Here is a 19,257-nt window from a genome sequence, read left to right on the forward strand (position 1 = left end):
GAGACCACAGAGCTGTTAAACACATTACAGTTGGAGACCAGGACAAAGGGCAAGAAGGCCTGAGGTCGGCTTCACATTCTGTCACTGAGATCAGATGACTCTGGGAAAGTTTTTTTTTTTTTTTGGCTCTTTTTTGTGCCTATTTGTCAAACATGAGCAATAGCAATAATAATATAGCTCCTCACTGTCCCCTTTTTACTTTCTGCCTACAAGGGGAATTAAAGAGAAAATAAAAATATGAAAAAAATTCTTCAAAGAAAAGGCTTCAGGCTGAAAAGTTGGCTAAATTCCTGGGAGAGTCATAGTCTAAGTTTAGGCACTGATGTGTAGACCTTTCTTTCATGAGATGTTTTCCAACTGTTTTATAACTTTAATTTATATAGCCATAGTGTGTTCTTTTGCAAAAGTAAATATAAAAACATAATATGTTTCAAAGTGTTCTAATGAAGTACATTAAAACAGTGTATGTAGTAATACAAATATTCCTATCTTCTCTGGATCTGTGGCGGCACTTGCTACCACCAAAGTGTGTGTGTGTGTGTGTGTGTGTGTGTGTGTGTATTCTGCCTCACCCCCCAATACAAATGTTGGCAAATCTGGCATGTGAAGAACAACGCAGCTGTAGCACTTTCACATTTGAGGATAATCCTTTGATTATATGTATGAAATAAAATATGTATGTTTTTCAATCAAGAAAAATTATATGCTAGTGAGGACACGAGTATCAATCGGTAGATCATTTGGGAGCAGAGAGTTGAACATAGAGAAAATGTCAATGGGGGCAGCTGAAGGCCTGCTCAAGTTTATAGTCTTGAGAGAGAAAGACTTCTTTAAAGTCTCTTGGTAATTATAGCATAGGTGTTCACTATGAGATAGGACAGGTCTTAGCCCAGCTGTCAACTCAGTGTTCAGCCCAGGCCCTGCTCTGGCTCTAGTACATTTAGGGATCAGGCTATGGAACCTTAGAGAACAACTTGCTCCTATAATTGCTAGTAAATAAAATTTGCTAAAATGTGATCAGCATATACTCTGACAGGTTCTGATACTTGAGCCAATGTGAAGCAATTTGGTATAGCATATGGACGAAGGTGGAGGAGATGGATTTGCGGGTTCCACCCTGGCAGATGCAGGGTGTTGGATGAATCAGGCAGATACACATTAGGCAGAATGATTGCACGGGCCAGGCTTAAATGTGTATCCTTAGGAATCGGTGTCTTCCGCCAGGCTGTGAATTCTTTTAACACCCCCCCCTAGTACCTGGCACTTAGAATGATACAAGTTTTTGAATGAGATGTGTGGTAATATTTTGTTGTACAACAAATAAAGGCAGGGGTCCAAATGATTGAGATCTTACGATATAGTTCTGAAATATCTGGACCCTGGCCTCAGCCTAGTGTCAGGCACCCCTCGGGGGGGGGGGGAATTAGGGGTACTAGGCACTGAAGGTACAAATTCCTAACTGTAAAGACGGAGCAAAAGTACACGGTCCTGCAGAGCCCATGGCAGGTTCTCCGATGGCCGCTTCTCCCACCTCGACGCTCACACACGTGGTTCTTCGCAGCGGGCCCGCCAGCCCTGCGATGCTCAGTAGAAGCAGCACCCCCTTCCTCCCCTTCCCCCTCCCCCCGCCTAACCTCGCAGCGCCGATGCGCGGGTGCGCGCCAGGGCAGGGCAGAGCTCAGGTCCGACTGCAGCGAGTGTGCAATCGCGCTGCTCGCTCAGCGCTCGGGAGCGACCCCGGAGCGCGCCCGGGCCGCCCGACTTCGCGCTTGTCCCCTACGGCGCGCCGTAGAAGCTCCCTCGGCCGGCGAGCTCCACGTAGACCGCGCAGGCGCCTTAGGCACGCAGTTCACCTGCCGCCGCTGTCGCCGCCGCCGCCGCCGCCGCCGCCGGGGCTGGATGGGGGGCCGAGGCCAGCCAGTGGCACCCGGAAGAAAGAGACGCGGCGGCGGCGACGCTGACATCCGCAGGACTAGAGTCCCCAGCCGCCCGCGAGCCCAAGCAGTAGGCGGCGAGGCCCGGCCCCCGCGGCCCCTGGTGTAGAGAAGCCGCCGTCGCCGCTGCGGCTGGGTCTCCTTGGGCTCTCGCCCCTCAGGTCTCATTCACACTCAGGACTCCCGCGCTGCGCCATGTTCAAGAAACTGAAGCAGAAGATCAGCGAGGAGCAGCAGCAGCTCCAGCAGGCGCTGGCCTCTCCTCAGGTACCATGGCTGCCGCGCTCCCCTGGTTCCAACACCCCCTGACGCCGGCTCCCGGGCACAGGGGAGGGGGGAGTGTCCCTGTGATCCTTGACCTCTAACCCGAGGATACTCTCCGAACCCCGGACTGGGAATGAGTCCTGACCCGGGTGCCCCATCCCGGAACTCCGTCCCGGAGAGCGGGCGGGGGTGGCCAGGTCCGTCGTGATAGCCGGTCTCTGTTAGTTTTCCCCTGATGCCCGGCCTGAGAGTAAGCGAGAGGGGCTCTGCTCTTGCGTGACTTTTGACCCTTGTAGAAGGTGTCGTCCCCTCCCTTAGCCGAGAGATGGGCGGCATGGGAGAAACCTGGGTCCCCTGCAGTATCTGACCTCTTGACTCGAGTCCCCGCTCCGAGGGGCCAGGGTCCCGCAGGACTCCTGGCCCGTGACGGAAGCCTACTCCCAAAACCCTGGGCCGGGGGCGAGGGCCAGGGGTGCGCCTTTCCCTCCAGGCCCGGCTGCTGGCGGGAGCGGGCACCCGAGAGCGGCGGCGAGGTGGCGGGCGGGCGTCCAGCGCCCGCGGCTGTCACGAGGGAGTCACTTCGCATAACTCCGCTGATCCCGGGCGGGCGGAGGGGCTGAGGCTGCGAGGCCCCGCCGGGCTCGCGCCCGGCCGCGACCCGGCTTCTCCTTCTTTAAGAGCCTCGTTACGCGTTTATTTTTCACGAATGCTGTGGCGTCAGGAAATGACAGTTTCCAGGAAAAAGGGGGGCGTGTTAATAACGTTAAAGAAACAGCCGCCTAAGCACCCCCTTGAAAGTGTGTTTTGGCCCCGGCTGCACGTGGGCTCTGCCGGGAAGATGGGGCTTCTGCTGAATTTCTTCCCAGCCTTTCCGAATCGCAACACATTGAGCCAACCTCTCACTTGATTTTAGTTTTCACAAGGAAGGCTGAGTTTGGACTACTCTGGCGTTTCTGATACGTTTTAAACAAAACATTTATATAATTAGCAATTATTAAATCTAACAGCGACGGCATCGAGTTTGTTCTAAACTGTTAAATTGAAGGTGTTCTGTTAAATTTGAATCTCGTGTAGAGTAAAACAGTAAACAGTGTTTGAAATACATTGGAAGGTGACAGTGAAGGCTTGTTTATTCTCCCATGCAAAGGGTAAATAGTGACTAAAATTTAAATAGTAAATCTTTTACTTTTCATACCGTTTTCTTCAGGCTTTTCTGACTCTACAAAACATAGTCGTTTAAGAAACAAGAATGTGGGGACGTGATCGTGTGTTAGTGAATGTGAGGCGTTTACATTTGGGGATGTGTGAAATATTGAGCCAAGATTCCATCTCTGGAAATTGAGTCTAAGAAAATTCAGGACGTGCTAAAGATTTAGCCACATGGATTTTCGTTTCAGTGTTTTTTAATTGATAAAAACTGTTCAACAGTAGAAATAGGAAGTTGTATCAGGTAGTCTGTTATTATGCAGCCTTTAAAAATGCCAGAATTTCTTGGGTTCTTCCTGTGTGCCAAGCATTTTGTTTACTGTTTTACATAGTTTATTTTATTTAATTGTGCATAAACCTACATGGTGGATAATCTATAGATGAAGGAATGAGGCTCAAAGAGGTAAGTTGCCTAATATCACATAGCTAGTGTGAGAGCCTACAAAAAAGTATTATTAACATGCAAAGATACTTGTTTTAAGAGACATATTAAAAAGCAGCATGTGATCCCTATTTTGTGGGGGGAAAAATATATATATAAGTATATTTATACACAGTGAAAATAGCTTAAGAAGGATATGCTCTAAGATGCTGGTGAGATGAGTATTCTTTTACTTATTTGTAATGTTTTGTTTTTCTTGATGAGAATTAATTGCTTTTATGCGTTAGCAAAGAGAGGTTGTGTTGAGCAGTAGAAAAGCTAGTTACAAGCTAACACATTAGAGTTCCCAGTTTGGATAGATTAGTGCCTCTGATGAGACAGTGCATCTGGATCAAATAAAATCACTTTGTGGCGGGGCAGGGGTGGCCGGGTGGCTCAGAGGTTGAGCATCGACCTATGATCCTGATCACTGTTGATTCCCCTTCTGGGCACATGTCCGCTGGATCCCCAGTAGGGGGCGTGCAGGAGGCAGCAGATCAATGAATCTCTCTCTTCATTGATGTTTCTCTCTCTCTCTCTCCCTCTCCCTGAAATCAATAAAGTCGTGTTTAAAAAAAAAATCACTTTGTGTACAAAAGATCTAAAACATTCCCATTTGATGATATGTATATTTATCCAGAATGCAAAAGGAAATCGTTAGTAATTAACTACTGATAGAACTCAGAACCTTTCAGGATGAGTACTTCTGGATTATTTTTTTCAGAGTTTAGGATTTATTTCATGCATGAATTAAAAAACAAAAAACTTTTTTGATGGCAATCCTTTTGCAACAGATTACACAAATTCTTGTTTTCTTAAGCAAAGGGTTTTGAATTTGTATATTATCATTTCTTCATTTTTGAGTATAAATTATTTTGTGTTAAAGGCACCATGCCATCAAGAATTTAATGGGGTGTAAAAGGCCTTTTTCCCCACTCAAAGAGGATTTGTTTGTTATTGGTCTAGGTTGAAAATTTCCTCTCAGATGGTTGAATGTATTTCTCCCATCTGTGTTGCAGATGGGAAGTCTGATTCTAAACCTGTTCTTTCTTCATTGTTAGTTAACCTGATCTTTGCATATTCTCTTTTCCCCCTGATTTTAGAAAATTTCTAGTTTTTCTGTTTTTATCCTTTGCTTTAAAAAAAAAAAAAAAATTCTTAATTCGTCTTTTTGGATAAATTTTTTGGTATATCCTAAGTTTTTTTTTAGTTTTTTTAATGGTGAAAGTAGTTCAAGTGGGTTGGTTCAGCTTTTTTCTGTTTTAAGGAAAGACTAAATTAGGTCAGAAAATATGGCATCTTATGTCATGAAGATTAAGGTTCTGTAAAACTTTTGTTTTAGAGGTGTCTGTGTGTGAAATGGGTTCTTTTTAATTTTTCAAAAATTTTAACTGTGAATCCCAGTGGGGGAAAAAATTGAGAAACAGTGATCTAAAGAATATTGGGGAGGTGGACGAGGGTATCAGAAGACTTGTGTGCTAACCCAGATCTTGCAGTATGCAACCTGGACAAGCCACATAAGCATTCCAAGCTTCTTGTTTTCTCATCAGGAAATTCGGGAATGATACTATCTACCCTGCTTACCTTTCAGATTGCTTGTGAGGATCAAAAGAGATAAAGTATTTGGAAGCATTCGTAATTATAGAGCACTTATTTATTTAACAGAGCCTGCTAAGGTGCTATGCTGGGTGTTGCATTTGCCTGGAAGGGTAGATGTAGTCTCTGTATCATGGGGTTGAGAGACAAGTACTTCCTAGCATGGTGGTAGTGTGCACAGGCTGTTGTGGCGGCATATAAGAAGGGTTTCTAGAGAGGGTCAGTCAGAGTGACATCATAGTAGTCTTGATGGATAATGAAAAGTCATGGTATATACGGACAAGGCATTCAAGCCTTATTATTTCTAAAGGTGACTGTATTAGTTTTCTAATGTTGCCTAACAAATTACCACAACCTTAGTGCCTAATAACCCAGTTATTATTTCACAGCCTGTATGTCAAAAGCCTGGCATGGTGTGACCGGGTTCTCTGCTCAGGATCTCACAGGGCTAAGATCAAGGTGTCATCCAGACTATTATCATCTGGAGTTTAGGGTCCTCTTCCATGCTCACATGGTTGTGGTAGAATTTAGTCCTTTGTGGTTGTAGGACTGATGTCCTTATTTCTTTCTGGTTGTTGAAGGGGACCACTTTCAGCTCCTAAGAGGTGCCAAAGTCCCTTGCCACTTGGCCCCCATACACACTGTGCTTTCTTTAGGACAGCATGAGTGCATCTCTCTGCTTTCTGCCTCTGCTCTCTCGACTCATATTTGAAGGGCTTGTGTGATGAGGTTGGACCCATTTAGATAATCTCTTCTTGATTAATTCAAAGTCAACTGATTAATAACCTTAAATATAATTATAAAATCCCTTTTGCTATGTAAGGTGAGATAATCAGAGGAGTGATATCAGATTCACAAGGCAAGGGTCATTGGGGATCATCTTAGAATTCTACATACTGCAGTTACTAAAATGGTTTTTCTTATACTGAAGTTGGGGCCTTTGGTATAATAATAATAAGGGGGCTTTGAAGTAATAATAATAACAACAATAATAACACAACAATCAGTTGGCAATAAAAATATTAATTGTGAGCTTGTATATAACCATCAGGTTTCTTGACAAATCGCTTAGAAATCTGTCTTCAGATTTCTCATGGCTATGAAAACTAATTAGACCAAGTTTATTTTGAAGTAATCTGAATCCTTTTATGTTTTGAAGTGAGGATAGCCCATTAGAGATCCAGGATGTTGGGATAAATGCTCAAGTACAGTTAGTGTTTCATGCATGTTTTATACTTGGTAGTCACATCCATTCCTTCATGTGAACTGTATACTCTTGCAACTCCAGAGGAAGACTTACAAGCTATCAGGCCAAACCTTGCCAGGTGGTACTACTTTTCTGAGGACAGTGTGTTTTAGAACCTAGACTTCAAATTTATAAACCCCAACATTTGATTTTGCTGGTTTATCCAGAGCTGAAGAGGCTCTCAATTACTGATTAGGCTCACATGAGGCCAAGGTAAAAAGACAGTACCAGTTTTTATAATTCACATTGGGGGTATACTTTTCAAGTGATTGGAAGGTCAGTGTCTAGAGTAGCCCTTTCTGGCACCTGGGCAATTGGAAAGCTGAATTATTAACCCAAAGATTACTTGGAGATGATGGAATCACAGCAGAGAGGGTCGGTCAAGAGCTATTCCTTTTAGCCTAGTAGTACTTTTCTAGTTACTTTCCTGTCTTTTTGCCCTTCTCAGTGGGCCTTAAGTTATAGGAGCTATTACATATAACCATTTAAAAGTGGGTAGAAGTGGAGCTCCTCCCTCTCATAGTGGTAGCCTTTGAAGCATCTATAGCCTTTGAAGCTGTCATGGTTTGAAATTTATGGCTCTGGGTATAGGAAAGGTTGATTGACTTTCTCTCAACCTCAGCGAAAGCTGTTTCTGAAGTGCTCTGAACATTTGCATTTTAGTCTCAGTCCTGGATAAACTGTCCAGTGACTGCTTTCCGTTCCCATTTTCTAAGCACAATATTGGCTTCTAGTCATACATTTTCTAGACATTTAAGACACTGATAAGGCTTTAGCTTTATTTCACATTCAACTATTTCCTTGTTCAAAATTTTAAGATCTTACTGTTTCTGTTTTTATCCTGGGAAAGGATATCTTATTCCTTAAGGTGACTTTTGCATGTAACTAATTTCGTATATCACTTGTTGATTTTTTTTGGTTCATCTTTTAGAAGGTGTATGTGTGTGTGTGTGCGTGTTGGAATTCTTAGTTGTGAGCAACAGAACTCAGTCTAGCTAGTTAAGCAGAAAATGAATTTATTGAAGAATATTTGGTAGCTTACAGAATTTCCAGGCCTGAAAGTCCGGGCTGATTGCTTGCCCAGCCATACTGGGGGGACTGCACTAAGAAGATTGTTGCAGCTATCTCAGCTGGGCACCAGCATTGGGTCTTCCACTGCACAGCTCCTGTGCGTGACTGTGGGAAGCCGTCTCCGTGCTCTTCAGCTGATGAACTTTAGTTTTGCATGTTTATTTCCTCACATCACTCACTTATGACTCAGAGTATCCTGTGGGTGTGTTCTTTGGTGGAGCCCAGCCCAGGTCACCTGACCTAGGTGCAAAGAAGACTGGGTCAGTAAGTTTTCTGAGTTTTAACTTAGGGACTTATAAGAGCTGTTTAGGAAAAAAAAGAATATTAAACTTTTGCCATATTTTGTTGATATTTTCCCCCTCCTCCCAATTAAGCTGTTCCTTTTGATTTCTGCTTTTCACATAAAAATATTTGTCCTATTCAGAGATTATAGAAATACTAATTTTTTTATATTTCAATTTTTAAAGATCATTTAAATCTTTAATATAGCTTAATATTTCATAGATGAGGACACATAGCCCTCAAAAATATAGTGAGGGTCTGATTGGTGTTCCTTTCCCCTCATATAGATGGCCATTTGTCCCAACACCATTTATTGAACATCTCTCTTTAAAAAAAATTACTTATTTTTAAAATTTTATTTTTTAATTACAGTTTACATGCAGTGTTATTTTGCATTAGTTTCGGAGAAAGGTCCTGAAGTTTTGGCTCTATACTTTTAGGACTGTTTATAACTGTTTAAACACTATTAAATTTATTGGAGTGACATTGGTTAAAGTGAACATTAGGTTTCAGGTGTGAGTTTCTATGTCACAAGATCTGTATATTGCTCTGTGTGCCCATTACCCAAAGTCATATCTTCTCCCATCACTTATAATTCACCTTAAGTAGGCCTCAAACTCCTAGTTTAAATTTTAGGCCCTTCCTCCTGAAGTTTTTTGTGCTGAGGATTTTAGGAGTCAGGCTGTATGTCCTTTATAGAACTAAATGAACTGGCTTCTCAGTATCTAGCTGTGGGTGTAAGGTAGGCTCAAAGCAAGGCCTTTTACAAGAGAGATGTTTACCTGTGCATTTCATAGTATTGAGTATTAGAGCTGGGAGGCCCTTTAAAGATTGAATTGACAACCATGTTTTTTTAAATGAACTTTTTTTTTTGGTTTAGAAAAAGAATAGTTTTATTCATTTTTAGAGAGAGAGGGAAAAGGAGAGGGAGAGAGAAAGAAACATTGGCTGCCTCCTGCATGCCCCCCATCCCACACTGGGGTTGGAACCTGTAACAACTGGGCGTGTGCTTTGACTGGGAATTGAACTGGCAACTTCCTGGTGCAGGGGATAGATAGGATGACACCCAGCCAGCTGAGCCACATGGACCAAAAAATGAACTTTTTGTTTTGGAATAATTTTGACTGACAGGAAGGTAGCAAAGATAATACAGAGAGTGTTCATATACTCCTCGCCTGGTTTTAGTTTCCCCTAATACTACCATCTTATTTTACCATCACAACCCTATTTTATAGATGAGGATACATAGCCCTCAAAAAGTTAACTTAGCTAAAATCATAATTCTAGTTGGTAGCAGAGTCAGACCAAGGATCTAGTAGGCAGCCTCGGTCCTGGTCAATTACGTTTTATTCATCCTTTTCGGTTTTCATGTGTTAGCTCTTCTCCTTTCTCTGGGTTCGTTGGTCATGGATTGAGAGAATGACTGCCCAGCACATAGTGTACTTGTCAATGTATCTTTCTAATTCGTGCAATCATTTTTAAATCTAGGCTTCCTCCAATTCTTCAACACCAACAGGAACAAGGAGCAGGACATCTTCATTTACAGAGCAATTCGATGAAGGTACACCCAATAAAGAGGTAGGTCTGGAATTTCTTTAATAAATCTTTCACAAGAAGTTTATTGATCTAAAATGTAATGCTGCTGTTGATAACAAAATGGGAAATTCTTTTAACAGGTCAATTATTTAATTCTTAAATATTGTTTTTATTAGTAACATAATTCTTTTTTTTGCAAATAGTTTTATGTTTTTTGTAGATTGTTTCTTTTAGTAAAATGTGAGAGTTTAACTCAAAATATAAATATTTGTCCACCTCTTCAGTAGATACAGTAAAGTCTATGTTATCTAGAATATGTTTATTTTCCAGTGTTAGTAAATATTATATGTAAATCTAAATAAGTCTCTTTGGTTGCAGTGCCTCAGACCTTCTTATAGGGTTATAGAAATCATCTATATGATTGTGTACATTGAAGGCACAGGGGAGTAGACTGAATTTGCACTTACCCTGAGGGCAACAGACATCTGACACTCTCTCATCATGCACAGGTGTCGTATCTGTCCAGTGGATGACAGTATCCTTTCTTGGTGATACTGGGCATAGTCTCATTATCTTCAGTATAGAGCTTCCTTCCTTTCCTGTTGCTTGAAGTGAATCTTTTTTGCTTCTCTAGAGTTGGGTGCTTTGGAGCAATATAGAGTGTAAGGTCATGTAAAGGACTAACTAGGGCAAATGAAACTACCATATCCTCCTGCCCTTTGCCCTATTCTGATTTTTTAAAAAATTGAGATAAAATTCATATTCTGACATAAATTTTACCATTTTAAAGTGAGCAATTAGGTGGTGTTTAGTATATTCACAATGATACGCATTCATTACCCATATGTAGTTCCATGACATTTTCATTACCCCAAAAGGAAGCTCCATACTCATTAAGCAATCATTCCCAGTTCTCAGCCAACCCTTGGAAACCTCTAATTTGCTTACCATCTCTATGGGTTTTTAGTAGATTCCTTTTATCATGTGGAGGAAGTTTCCTTCCATTCCTAGTTTGTTGAGTGTTTTTATCACGAAGAAGCGTTTAATTTTGTCAGACACTTTCTTTGTGTGTATTAAGGGCTTTCACCTTTATCCTATTGATACAGTATATTGTATTAATTAGTTTTTTGGATGTTAAACCAACCTTTCATTCCTGGGATAAATTTCACTTGTTCGTGATGTATAATCTTATATTACTGGATTTGATTTGCTAGTATTTTTTGTTTTGTTTTGTTTTTTGTTAATCCTCACCTGAGGACATTTTTTCCATTGCTTTTCAGAGAGAGTGGAAAGGAGGAAGGGAGGGGGAGAGAGAAAGAGAGAGAAACATTGATGTGAGAGACACATCGATTGGTTGCGTCCTGCAAATGCCCCAACCGGGGAGCGAACCTGCAACCTAGGTATGTGTCCTGACTGGGAATCGAACTTGAGACCTTTTGATATATGGAGCAGTGCTCTAACTAACTGAGCCATCCAGCTAAGACTGATTAGCCAGTCTTCCTTTGAGTATTTTCATGTTTATGTTCATAAGAGATGTTTGTCTGCAGTTTTCTTTTTTTCGTAATGTCTGATTTGGGTACCAGGAAAATATTGGCCTCATAAATAAGTTGTGAAGAGCTCCCTCCACTTACAGTTTTTGGGAAGAGTTTGTGAAGATTAGTATTAATTCCTTAAATGTTCAGTTTAATTTGCCAATGAAGCCATCTGATCCTGGGCTTTTCCTTATGGGAAGTGTTTTAATTCATAATTCATTCTCTTTACTTTTTATAACTCTATTGAGATTTTCTATTTCTTCCTGAGTTCTGGCAATTTGTGTCTTTCTAGGAATTTGTATATGTCATTCAGGTTATCCAATTTGTTGGCAAACAGTTGTTCATAGTATTGCCTTAAAATTATAATAGTAATTTCCCCTCTTTTCATTCCTGATGTTAGTAATATGAGTCTTCTCTCTTTTAATTTCTTTCCCCTGTCAGTTAAGCTAAAGATTTGTACATCATTTTGAGGTACCAACTTTTGGTTCCACTTTTTTGTTGAATGTTCTGAGCATTCTCAGAATTGGAGTGGCAAGTTGATCTTTGATGACTTATTTCTTTCAAGTCTCAGGTGCTCTGGGACTTAGCAAAAACTCCTTGAATCTGTATGGCCACTTTCCTGGTTCTCTGCACTGATACATGTTTTTTCCCATCTTTAATACCCTTGGCCTTTTCAGTGGTGCTTAGGGCTAGAGAAAGTTAGACACCTTGTCCTTTTTTACCAGCTTTGTTTGTTTGTTTAAAGACTCAATATGAAGCCTGACCGGGCATGGCTCAGCAGTTGAGCATCGACCTAGGATCCAGGAGATCGTGGTTTGATTCCTAGTCAGGGCACATGCCTGGGTTGGGGGCTCAATCCCCATAGGGAGTGTGCAGGAGGCAGCCGATCAATGACTCTCTCATCATTGATGTTTCTCTCTCTCTCTGTCCCTCTCCCTTCCTCTCTCTGAAATCAATAAAGATACACTTAAAAAAAAGACTCAATATGAAATAGAAATATCCATATAGACAAAATAGGGGCTTAAGTTGTGGTCTAGAATTTGATCAAAAGTTTACCCACAGTCTGTACTTCATATTTCCTTACCTGCTACTACTGTAGACAATTTTATTCTTGTATCTTCTGCAGAGTGTATTATCACAAGTACTTAAGGTATACGTTGTTGTAAAAGAATGGAATGAGTTTGATTGACTCAGAATAGTAAGTGTTCCTAGTAGCAGCTATATATAACAGTGTCTGGGAAGACAGAAACAGGACCTCCTCTCCTTAGGTCAGAGAGAGATATACTTCCTGAGGTACTACATTTTTTAGGGTCCCTTCCCTCATAGGAGACACATTAATTCATTACATACAGTGGATGTTAGTAGGTGCCTTAAAGTAGGCATTAGGACTTAATTTTCTCTTTGAGCTCTGGTGAAGAAGGACGGGAGGGTTCTGTGCTCTGGAGGTAGATTTAGGACTACATGCTAGCGGCTAAATTGGGGCTCCCAGCACTGGTGAAAGGAGGTTGAAAAAGCTTTTGCTAACTGCTGCCTAGAGCTCTCTGTGGCCCATTATAAGAAGCTTCTGTCCCTAGGGGAGGCCTCACGATCAAGAACTGAACCAAATCTCACATTGGCTTAGTGATTGAGTCTGTGATAACCTGTGTATTGCCATAGGTCAGGAAACCCAAACTGGGGCCCAGGGAATCAGATTGACTGGATAAGGAAGGCTGAGCACAGAAGGAAGGAGAAAGATAATACCTTCTCAAAATGAGCCTGTAAATGAAAATTCTAAAACAAATGCTAGGAGGGCAATGAAGAGAAACAAGAATTAGGATATAAATTTACTCCAGGTGAAGTTAAAATAATAGAGCAATTTGGAAAAGACTTTAAACAAGTATCTTTAGTGAGATAAATGAAATAATACTTTCCATAGAAGAACAGAAAATTGTGGGGATGAAACAGGCCAAAACAAAACTAGACTAGGTAGATATGAAAAAGAACCAAATAGAAATGCTACAAATGAAAGAAAAAATTATACAAAAATGTAAATGAAAAATAAAACTCAGTTCAAGAGAAAATTAGGGAATTCTAAGAGAATACTGAGTAATCCCACTCAAAACACAGAGAGATAGAGATTAAGAAAAATTTTTTTTCCAAGAGTAAGAGACGTGGAGGATAGATTGAAAGCTTTCGACACACATCTAAGGTGAGTTTTAAGGTAGCTGCATGAATGTTGTGATACATACAACTTCAGTCAGTGTTAATTCAACTGATGGCTTCAGTGAGGAACCACACAGAAGAGGTGAGTGAAATTTTTAGCACATTAGATTAGAATTTGAACAGTTTGAAAAAGATCAAATTGAGATTGAATTTATTGGGAGGAATATTGGAGAATTGATGCTGGTGAGACTTTCACATACATAGAAGCAATTGACAAGGACAAGTGGGGGAAAAAGCTCCTTGGGCTTTGAAGTAGGTCTCAGTGGAAACTAATTTTGATATACTTTGCTTTTCTATGGGCCAGAGTGCAAATTGCTTGGCAGCACCTTTTGAAATGTTTGGTCAATATGTTTGTCTATACTGGGTATGAATTAGCTTTTGTGTTTTTCTCTTAAAATTTCAAGTATACTCTTAAGTGGGCAATTTTAAGTTATTTCCTTGTGTGGGCAAGAGTGACTTTATTTTAAAAATTAACTTTGAAAGCCTAGAAAACTGAATTTATATAATCTTTAACTTAAAATAACATTCATTTGAAGCTTGACCTGAGTTCCCAGGAGTAGATTTTCAGCAAGAGTAGAAACTTGATTGGATGATTCCCTAGAGCCAAACAGGCATATAGAATATTTTAGTACTAATACTGAATTTTAGGATTTAGTATGAAGTCAATTCTTGAATCCTACCCAAGGAGTACCAGTTAACATAAAACCAAAAAAACCAAAACATGACTTAAAAACCTTTGCTCTAGCTGTTAGACAGTCTCTATTATAGGACCAGGTGAAGGGTTAGTGAAGGCTCTAGTCAGTTTCCATAACTCTACAGTACTGCGATGAAAAGCGTAAGCTCTTAAACTTTTGCAGATATTTAGTTTTTTCCTTTTGTATATTTTATTTTATTTTTTAAAATTTATTGTTGAAAATATTACAAATGTCCCCTGTTTTTCCCCCATTGGCCCCCCCCACCCTGCTGCAGATACTTATTTTCTGATATAAGTTATTTATTATATATCACATATAATATAATATACATTGGCTGCTAAATTAATGTTTCAAAAGATTTTTTTAATGTATTTAAAAAATATATATCTCTTTTTTGATTTCAGAGAGAGGAAAGGAGAGAGAGAGGGAGAGAGAGAGATAGAAACATCAATGATGAGAGAGTCATTGAGCATGCCCCCCGACTGGGGATCAAGCCCGCAACCTGGGCATGTGCCCTGACCCGGAATCAAATTCTGATCGCCTGGATCCTAGGTCGATGCTCAACCCCTGAGCCACGCCCGGCAGGGCTAAATGTATTTTGAAGTAATCATGGATTCATAGGAGGTTACAAAAATTTTTTTAGGTAGACCCTGTGTACCCTTTACCCAGTTTCTCCCTAAGGTAACACCTTGTAAAATTATGGTACACTGTGAAAACAAGGAAGTCGACATTGGTATATTGTGTAACATCCACAGAGCTTATTCAGATTTCACTAGCTTTATATGTATCATTGTGTGTGTTTGTAGTTCTGTGCAGTTTGATCAAGGGTATATTTGTATAACCTCCACCATCAAGAAGTTTATTTTCATTATAATCTCTTATACATTTAATTTATGATTGTTAGTATTTTGGTGTGTAGTGTAGTTTCTGAAAGAAAAGTGAAGCACAGAAGAGAATCAAAAGAACTAGTATAATAGAATTTATCCTTAAAACTTATAAGTTTCAGTTTCAAAAGTTTCTTCTATACATATTGGAGAATACTTTTTTGATTTTAGAGAGGGAGAGAGGGAGAGGGGTAGAGAGAGGAAGGGGGAGAGAGAGAGACGTCAATTTGTTTCACTTGTTTATGCATTCATTGGTTGACATACAAAACTTTAAATAATCATTTATTTGTACTTCTATACAAAAATAGTTTTCTTCAAGCCCTGGCTGGGTAGGTAAGTTGGTTAGAGCATTGTCTCAGTACACCAAGGTTGTGGGTTCCATCCCCAGTCTGGGGTACATAAAAGAATTAACCAATGAATGCATGGAGGGGTGGAACAACAAATCAGTGTCTCTGCCTGTCTGTCTCTCTCCCCCCTTCCTCTCTCTAAAAAGAAAAATCAATAAAGTTTTATATGTCTTAGCCTCTCATAAATTTCCATGCTATCTTTTTAAATGTATAAAAATGAATGGCTCAGTATTTATTTTATGCTAAAGCTTTGTGTTCTTTATTGTGTATTGTTCCTATTGGTATAGACTCTTATACCAAACTATCAGGCACGTTTTGTGCTGTGGTGCCTGTTCCATATATTATTTATATGCCAATAAGCAAGTTGGTTAAAGTTGAGCTTTGAGATCCTAAACAATTCAACTCATCTCCATTCCTGACCTTTCCCAGCAACTTATTATTTTGGGGGTGGAATGATGGTGGCAGCAGTGGCGGTGCAAGGCCATTATATAGTGTTGTGCATGCTGTGTGGTGAGAACACTTTGCAACATGCCCTTATGATTTGTTTTCCATCATTTGTTTTATTTTTATACGTCTGCTTGTTACACTGAATGAGACAGCTACTAGCCGGGATGATAGCAGAGCCTGCTTTTCTCTCTGAGTATACTATCTTTGCTTTGGATTCCTCCAAACAGCCTAAAACACAGACTGACAGTGTGGTGAGTCCTTCCACCGCTTTCTGCATTCCCTTTGTGGGGAAGCAAAGTAATTTGGTAATTCTAGAAGCAAATCTCATGTTGCTTGTCACTTACCATCTCTCAAAGCATCTTCAGTGCCCTGTTGCTAACCCTGCTCTAAAAAATTAGAGAGTAAATTGCTGAATTCTGATGGCTGGTGTGTTTTTTGGTAGCTTCTTAACTGCTTAATAACACTTTTCATTAATGTAGTGAAGACTACCTTCACTTGGCCTAAACTTTCTTCCTAGGGAATGTTTGCTTATTGACTAAAAAAGGTATGCATTATTAGAAAGTTCTGTTTAGTAGGAGGCCAAGAATATTTTGAGATGGGACTCACATTTTTAGGGAAAAAAATGTATTTTGTGTAAATCTATAATTAAATGACATGGAGTAGGTAGGTTGATTTTACTGTAACAAATAATTGCGCCTCATTTTGGGAGAGTACCAGTTTTCTGTCTATTAAATATCTGAAATAATTATCTCATTATTTTGCAGCTGACTGAATTCATACAATTTTGAATCTTGTATATAATTTTGGGAAAGTGGACTTTTTCCCTAAAGTATCTAAGTTCTTAATTTAGCAAATTAAAATTTAGAGGTGTTTGCTCAGAAACGATAGCTTCTGATGTTAAATTGAACACTGAATTGGGATTGAGGTTTTTTTTTAAAACAATGAGAATTGGGTTTAATTTATTAAGTAGCGGGTGATGAAATTAGAACATTTCTGTATGTAATCCCCACAGTCAGTAAAGACTTGGTCTGTATATAGCCACTAGCAGTCTTAAACTACATTCTAACCTTGGTTTTAGAAAAGAAAGCAGCTCAGAGTTCTGGTGATGCTTGGCTTGGATCTCAGGGAAAGAGGCCTCTCCTTGGTTCTGGCTGCAAGTAACCCCTCACTATTTTCAAAACTGGTTTGAGAGGGACACAGGAATCCCAGTTAAAGATAACTTACCAACTTATTTAAAAAGAAAATGACACTGCTTTACACTTCATGTAGTAATAATAGAGATTTTTTTTTAAAAAAGAGCTTCCATAAGTACATAAAAGTAATCTGTATTGAGCTCTACCCTATTGTGAAAAAAATGCTAATTTTAAATGAAGGCTTTTAAAGTAATTTAAGTAGACTAAAAGTCTTTATAATATTATTTAAATTGAGTTTTGTGCATATAAAAACTTATTTTCCCCCACATAACAAAGGGGAACCATAGCATAACCTATAGTAGAATAAAAATTTAGTGAGGGCCTAATTCACTACATTAGTTTACCAGATGCTGACTTTTCCTTAATTTAGTTTTTTTTGAAAAATGCATATCTTTACCTGTAATTCTAAAAATTGCTGTATCCTTGGACTGATACAATTTGATAACTTTTTTTATATTAGAGAGAGAAAGTATTTAAATTTTTATTAGGAAAAAATTTAAACATATTACAAAAGTGGAAATAGTAGTAGTAATAGTGGTAGTAGTAATAGTAATTCTTCCCCCTCCTACAGTATCCATTTCCAGTGTCAACAATGAACTCATGTCCATCTTATTAGGATCCCTCCCCCACTTTCCTAACCATACCACTACCACCCTCCCCATACATGCAGCTTACCCCCACTCCATCCCCATTCCTGCTGGATTATTTGAAGCAAATTTCAGAAATATTATTGTATCTAAATATTTTGGTATGTATTTCTAAAAGATAGACTAAAAATGTATAACCACAATACATTTATCGTACCTAAAAATTAATAATTTCTTAGTATCAAGTACCTAATGAGAGCTCAAGAATTTGAAAACACTTTTGCAAAGCTGAGTGCCTTCACTTATATTTTAGAATAAGTAAGGTCAGATATTTGACCTTTTCTCGGTCAGTTGTAGAATTGTGGGGGAAATGTGCTATTTAAAGACCAAGTTACTGAAACATAGTGACTAGTATTTGGTCAAATGCTTTTGTTTAAAAAATAGAGGTTTTTTTTTTATCATGAGCTATTTCAAAAAGCTCTAATTTCAGTTACATACTTAGTGTAATATGAATGTAGTATAGAATTTTGAATCTCAAAGAATCTCATCCATTACCATGGAACCTATTCCAGCATGATGTAATCAGCAGAACGTTGCTTAATTTGGAGTGTTTGTCTTACCAACAGGACAAAATAAAAAACCTTCACATGTGGAATAAAATTATTTTTAAGTATAAGGTTTTCTGAAAGTTGTCATAACAATGTCATTTATATTACTGGCTTCAAATGAATGAGGCACTTGTATTTCTTGTTAGCAAGATATTTTTCAAAGCTTAGCCCAAATAACTTTAATTTGAATATTCTTTTATTGTAGGGAACTATTGATTTTACTTCTTTTTCTGGATAGATTTCTATTTGAATGAGTTTTGCTAATTGAAACCTTTAAGTTAATTTTGCTGTGGGGAAAAAACTGGGGACATTATAATGGGAAAGGTATGTGATTAGCTTGAAATAAATTTTGCTACATACTAATCTTTGCTATTTAGTTGCATATATTACAGCAAAATGAATTTTCAAAAATACTTACCATACTAGTTTTGCCTTGCATGAAGACATTCTAATAAATGAACAACTACTAATTTTGTTTGATAAATGTATCTAATAGGTCTTGGTACTTGGCCTTTGTTCTTAACAGTTTTAAAACTTTAGGTTTTTTGTTCCTTTTCTTTACAATGTTTCTTTCTTTTTAGAATATATCTATCCAAGCCACAAAATCTCCCGACAGTGTTAATGGAAGTGAACCAATGATTCCTCAGGTCTGTTATTAATTTTATTTTTAAAAATAGCATTTCACAGTGTTGGTCAATCTGTATTACTAGCATTTGACTTTACATTGGAACAGTGATGTGCAAACATTTGATACAATATGTATGGTAAATCCAGGTTTGTTGATGGTTTCTTGGAAAAAGTTTTAAATGAAAGTGGTTTTTGTATATACACCAGTCATGCAAGATTCCGTTATTACTCATTTAAAAAATTAATGGTGGTTAAGAGAAAACTTTTTGGAAAAAGGAATCTGACTTTATAGTTGTAAAAGAAAATAGAGGAAGTCATATTGAAAGACATGTTAAGTTACATAATTTGAAAGGGGGTTATGAAGGAAAGGTGATTCCTTTTAAAGTTTTCTCTTAAATGTGCTAATGCAGGGTATTTTTCTACTAGAGAATTTAGGTTATCTTTGAGATTCAAAAGTTTTTTGGAGCTTGGGGCTAAGTGACATTCTTTGACTCCTTCCAAAAGTGAAAAAAAATTCATTAAAAATATCATAATGATAGCAGTGTCTGAAATGAACATTTGCTTACTTTGGCTTTCGTG

General features: G+C 38.9%; 1 protein-coding gene across 6 annotated transcripts in view; it reads left to right on the forward strand.

The window, feature by feature from the left end:
• The first annotated feature begins 1,818 nt into the window (after positions 1-1,818).
• Positions 1,819-19,257, forward strand: part of GOLGA4 (golgin A4) — a 78,776-nt gene continuing 61,337 nt past the window's right edge. For 2 of the 6 annotated variants that reach the window (XM_081160149.1, XM_081160152.1), the window contains exons 1-4: positions 2,044-2,201; positions 9,509-9,598; positions 15,816-15,914; positions 18,633-18,698. In XM_081160149.1, the coding sequence (XP_081016275.1) occupies positions 2,130-2,201; positions 9,509-9,598; positions 15,816-15,914; positions 18,633-18,698 (327 nt within the window). In that variant the 5' untranslated portion in view covers positions 2,044-2,129. Of the gene's footprint in view, positions 2,202-9,508; positions 9,599-15,815; positions 15,915-18,632; positions 18,699-19,257 lie in introns of all 6 variants that reach the window. The other 4 variants (XM_081160150.1, XM_081160156.1, XM_081160153.1 and 1 more) reach the window with 4 other exon arrangements.

Source organism: Miniopterus schreibersii (assembly GCF_964146895.1).
Source record: "Miniopterus schreibersii genome assembly, chromosome: 15".
Classification (NCBI taxonomy): Eukaryota; Metazoa; Chordata; class Mammalia; order Chiroptera; family Miniopteridae; genus Miniopterus; species Miniopterus schreibersii.